The 6000-nt window shown below is 40.0% G+C and overlaps 1 protein-coding gene across 1 annotated transcript in view; it reads left to right on the top strand.

Moving 5' to 3' along the window:
- The first annotated feature begins 1329 nt into the window (after positions 1–1329).
- Positions 1330–6000, top strand: part of cavin1b (caveolae associated protein 1b) — a 35654-nt gene continuing 30983 nt past the window's right edge. Inside the window, exon 1 of the mRNA XM_040135307.1 lies at positions 1330–2214. Coding sequence (XP_039991241.1) covers positions 1684–2214 — 531 coding nt within the window. The 5' untranslated portion in view covers positions 1330–1683. The remainder of the gene's footprint in view (positions 2215–6000) is intronic.

Below are 6000 nucleotides of genomic sequence, written 5' to 3'. Positions count from 1 at the left end.
TGCAGATTCATCCAACACTGATGTTCTTGTCTGGCCATAGGGTTGCTCAATAATAGTCCAGTCAGACCTCAGCTCATCATGTGGTGGTTTTCTAACTGTAAGAACTGTAAGAAAATTGTGAACTGTAAGAATAAAGTCCAGATCTGTTGAGGGTGTTTTTATTAGAGTGGATATGGGTTTTTACTTTGTGTGGATGTTTGCATGTCAATATTAACCCCGAGAATATTTGTAATTAAATGTGATAAATAAATGAAATTTCCTTGCCTTGCCTTACTGAAAGACTGGAATTCTCTTTAAATTTAATGAATAGGGTTCATTCATGAGACTAATGTGGATGATTAGGAAAACGTTTTCTTTACTGCTTTGCCAGATAGAGTCCTGTGGATAACATGACACAAAAATAATAAAAATGAACCAGCAATACCATCAATATATAGAATAGATTTTAGTTTGTGTTGTGGGAAAACCTCAGTAGGTCTGCTGGGAACTGAGGCCATGGATTAAATTATACCCATAACAGGAATTTGTGAACTTTTTTCCTTGAAGACCAAATCTAGTGCTAAAGGTAATACATGAGCATTAAAGGTCATTGTGGACCAAACAGGAATAGCAGTTAGACAAAATAATCTTAACTCGAGATCTACTTGCAAACCCGAACTTTCAGCCATATCTCGCGGTTTTCATCAGCGAATGGCATTGTCGTGGAGCTCTTTGATCCATTCATTGATGAAGGCAGTGATTGCAGTTAAAAACTCCAGAGGAAGCTAGTACATTGACCTATAGTTATTACTTTTTGGTAAACAAAAGTTAATAGTCCACTTTTAGCAGCAAAATACCCAAAAACATCACTGTATTTGCAAAATGGAATTTATAATTGTAACATTTACAGCAACGATATGCCTAGAATTAATCAAAAGTCGTTTTGTTTCCAATCTTAGCTTGTTTATGGCCTTTTCTTAGGACCCATGGAGGGCTTGTTTTCCTGCCTGGTGTTCTCCATTTTTAATCCAGCCCTGCCTTCCATGTAATTTACATGTTCTACATAGAAGGGAGAAAGGAGTGGGAACAAGAACTGATCCTGCCTGACATTCCTCCTTCTGCTGTGCCTGAGCTTGAATACAAGCAGACAAGCACAGTTCTGCTCTTACTATTCCAATCATGCTGATGGGACAAGGCTAGACCAAGGGGTGTGTTACTGAATCATCAAGGGGCTGGACCTTCCAGCTGTAGGTGGAGTTGTACTGATATGTGAGTGAATGTAGGGATGAGTTGAGGGAGGAGTTTGAAGAGAGGGGGAGAGTCCAGTGGAAAAAAGGGGGGTTGGAGAGAAAAAACTGGCTGCTGGCTTAGTTTGACTGGAGGGTTTTCTCTCCCTGGTGTGGCATTTGCATTCTAACGCTCATGTGTTAACATCCAGCATTGCTTGGCTTCCCCCAGCACAGTGGCCTGATTTCAGGGATTTGAAGTAGATACGACAGACAGCAAGAGAGAAAGAGAGACAAAGTGCATGTATGCTGGAGAGAGATAAGTTAGTTTAGAAGTAGGAGGGAAATAGAACAGAGGTCCAGAGAAGGGAAGAAAAAGGAGAAGCAGGTGAGGGAGAAAACAGTTGAAAAAGGGATCCAGAAAAACGAGGGGTGAAGAAACGTTGATTAGCTGACTGTACACTACAAATCCACCAACATGGCAGCCATGGAAGCACTGGAATCCTCAAGTACCCAGCTGGAGCCTCAAACCCTCACTGAGATCTCAGATGACGAGGTCAACTTCCCACCCTCAGATGATGAAGACGATGCCCTTGCCGCTGCCAAGACAGAGCAAGTCACCATGGGCACAGAGGAGGGCGCCGTCGAAGACAAGGACGAGGTATTGAGGCTGGACCCGCAGGTGAACGGGGTCATGGTGCTTTCTTTGCTTGACAAGATCATCGGGGCAGTGGACCAGATCCAACAGACCCAGAGTGGGCTTGAGGCCAGGCAGCAAGAGATGGAGCGTTCGGTGACCAGCATCCAGGGTGAGCTGACCAAACTGGCCAAGAGCCACAGCACCACGTCCAACAGTGTTAATAAGATGATGGAGAAGGTGCGCAAAGTGAGCGTCAATGTCAAGACAGTGCGGGCCACCCTGGAGAAGCAAGGAGGCCAAATCAAGAAACTGGAGAACAATGAGGCTGAGCTGCTTAAGAGACGCAACTTTAAAGTCATGATCTACCAGGTGGGAGAGTGTCCTTGTTTATAGATACTTCTATCAGTGTGTGGTTGTGGTTTGTGTGTTTGGGGTTAAGGTTGTTTATGTAAAATACATGACACCTTATTGGTTTAGGGATGGGTGTGGCCCATGGGTGAACCAAAAAAATGTTTAGGTTCACGAATGTGAATGAAAATCATCTCACTACCACAACACTTTCTAAGAAATTCTGCTGAAAATGATTCAGTGGTGGTTTAATACAAGTGGACATGAAAGTGTTGGTTTGCCAAAGATGTTTTTCATTTTGCTGAAATACAGATGATTTCAGGGAGTGGTTTAAGGTTACCTTGAAATATTGCTTGCAAGTGCTGAAGTGACGGGCTGTGCTAACTCTCATCACTGAACCTGCAGTACCAAAAACACTCCACTCAGAAAGTAATTCTTTTCCCAGGACAGATGATATTTAAAACATAAAAAGGTACTATTTTCTTATTTGACTACTATTTTAGCACTTAATCACTCACAGGAATATACAATGTATGTATTGTCTAGGTGCTGCTGCTTTGATGCTTATATAGGTTATGTGAGAAAGTATCCCCTAATGCTAACCCTACATATATCCTAACCCTAACCCTTAACTGAAGTGTTTTATAGTGCAAACCTTACCACAAACAGGATGGGGACATGAATCCCACTTTCCAGTGTCAAAATCTTGCAATTTGCCTGCCAGCCATCCACCCTGACCATCTCCCTATAACTTCTGTACGATAGAAGAACTTTATCTAATTTTGTCAGCTCGAAAAACCTTGCTTGCAATTATAATCCAAGCAAACTATGTTTCCTTCTAATTTTTTTTTGGAAACCTATTAATAGCATATAAGTATAATTTATATATGACAGGTTTGCAACCCAGTACCACGATAATGGAGTGCAGTTTAGCATCTAAACAGCCACAGCATCACATGCAAATACCAGGAAAATGCATATAGATATACAGAATAATGGGATGAATGAATGCACAAAGTGAACAATAAACCAACAATCATATATTAAGAGGAGATGTAACTATGATAATGTACAATATGAACAATAAAGTATCATTAAATATGAATGAATGCAGTTCTGGCAGGTCTAGAAATTAAGCTATTGGTTGCTGTTATGAACAGAAACCAATATGTACTATGTACAGTACATCTAAACCAAACACATTTTTCATCCTAATAACCAAAAACATAATTCAATATAACTTCTCAAAAAGACTGTTGAGACCCAGCCACACCTATGAAAACAATTACCGGATTGATTACTCACACTCAGAAAGCACAGCATTCAGTCATTTTCCAGCTTGGTGTGTGCTACTTTTTCCAAGTATTCATAAATGAACTCTCATAAAATTGTATCCAAATACAAATAACATCAAGCTCCAAGCAACAAAGAATCTGTTTGTGGTTTAAACAAACACCTGTTTCGGCAATTTTTGGACCTTGTTCATTCTACTGTTTGCCTACAGAGGCACAATTTATTTTGTTCTTTGACAACATACAGAAGCAGTGATCATGAGTGTACTGTATGTCTGTGATTGTTGTGCTTCCATATGTTGTTCTACAGCAGTCCTGCCCCACCCCAAATCTACTGTACACTGAATCAATAAGCAGTATCCACTACAGGTGGCTTCCAGATATTTTCCGTTCATAGCTGACTATAAATAGAAATAAAGAATACAAGCCTTTGCATGTGGGCCGAGCTTGGTGGCTACCCAAGTCACACAGAATTAATTCATTTCACTTATTCACCTTTTTTTATACAAAGATGAAAAACACCACATGCGAGCTCAGGGTCCTGTTTAAGGCAGAGAAATGTTTTATTTCAAGACAGAGAGTTTTTTTTGTTTGCTTTTTTGAGGTGAGTTGAGAGGGCTCTGTTTCTTTTTTTAGCCTTTGAGGCTGAAGTGTGATGTATAATAGCCTGCAGCTTTTTGAACAGTGGTGCAAGAACATTCAGAGTTTCCACCCTTGACTCAGACATCATGTCTTGGACCAACTTCCCTCTCTCTGTTTCTCTCAGTCTCCATCCAGGGGCTGGGCAAAAGTCAAATAAGAGCTCCATCTTAGGCAACCCAGACTGTCTGACTGTGAATGGTTGTGCATTGGTCTTATTCTAACATACTTACACAACATATTTGGCTTCCTTGTCTTGTCATACCAGCACAAAATTTTATATATAATGTTTCACAGATGAGCATGGCAGAACTCTCAACAAAAAAAAGCTAATCTCAATCATTGCATCTGAGAGAATTTAATGACTGACCTATTTCTCAACCTGAAAGGATTATAAATCAACATTTTAATTAGACTGAAAAAAGGCTTGAAGCTTCGAGTACAATTTACCTGAAATACCACACAGTGAAAAACAAAAGAGTGGGGATTTTGTTAGCATTGTCCAACTGCTTGGCCCCTTTGGCAAGGGAAACTCCCCCTGAAATGCCTATCTCTGGCTCCCTCACTAACTCAAAACACTGGCTTTGTTTACAGTTGCCAACTATGACATAATGTCAGATTCATCTTCATTAAAAAAAAAACCACAGTGTGTTCCTTTTTCAATTTATTGTGCTACTCTGTTGCCTTTCAAATGCAGATTCTTTCAAAATCAGCAGTAGACAGAGAAAGACTCCACCAACACCCCCAATGAACTGTAACACTGTTTATTTGGCTACTTAGGATAGTGTGTCAACACATGAAAACTTGGTCTTTGTTAGGACTCATTAGTACTGACGACTTATTACTCTAAGCACAGTCACATCTCCACTTAAAACAACAATTTAAACATTGTGGGGGTACAGAGATACAGTATCTGCAGTAGCAGTGGTGGTAGTAGTATTCTGATTTGTACCCTAAAGGACATCACGGAAAGACAAACAAAACAAACTAGGCTGCAATTTTCATACTGCTGTGAATAGGTTGAAAGGTTTCCGTACCTGAGAGCCAAACCAGTATATCTGCCAGGTGATATTATCAGCCAATATTGTTTCATCACATATAAACTGGTGTATCAGTTATGTGTGTATATGTCAGAAAATGTCAGTGGAGAAATCAAAGAGATACAGTATGTTTCAGGTCACTTAGAAACAGTGTCACCATTACATAGTTGGTCCACCAGAGAGCACTGACAAATTCATTTTTACTTTGTTCAGTGCAGTATAGTTCAGTATACACCTTGGTCATATTTAAGGGATGTTTTAAAATATTTATTATTCAGGTGACTGTGGCTCAGGAGGTAGAGGGGGTTGGTGGTTCGATCCTTGGTTCCTCCAGTCCACATGTCAAAGTATCCTTGAGCAAGATACTGAATCCCAGATTGCCCAGTCGATAAGACTACAAAAGCGCTATATAAGTGCAGTCCATTTACCATTTAAAAATATGGAAAGATATGTCGCAATCAGAATTAAATCTAAAATCAAGTAACCAATAGAGTGCTGCGGGAACCAGTCCTAAAACCCCCAAATAAGTTAGCATTTTTGCACTTCCGGTTACCTCCTTCTGAAAGTCGATGGGTTTTTTGATGCGTTTCTGGTTAGATGCCTGAAATAAAGACATTTTCACATTTTACTCTATGACACAAATTACATCATTAAATACCCCACTCATGATTTTGTAAGCTTTTACGTGTCTTTAAAAGGCGGTTGCTAACAAGTGGCTAAATGAGACTACAGAAATTGTCAGGGACATTAAATGTCAGGGCAAACATGAATACCAATCTACTCTACAGTTCGCCCTCACAGCCTCATTGTGTTTATACTTGCACTATTGCAAACTA

This window comes from Xiphias gladius, chromosome 9 (assembly GCF_016859285.1).
Source record: "Xiphias gladius isolate SHS-SW01 ecotype Sanya breed wild chromosome 9, ASM1685928v1, whole genome shotgun sequence".
Lineage (NCBI taxonomy): Eukaryota > Metazoa > Chordata > Actinopteri > Istiophoriformes > Xiphiidae > Xiphias > Xiphias gladius.
The sequence above is the reverse complement of the archived record's forward strand: the minus strand, read 5'-3'. Positions and strand labels throughout refer to the sequence as shown.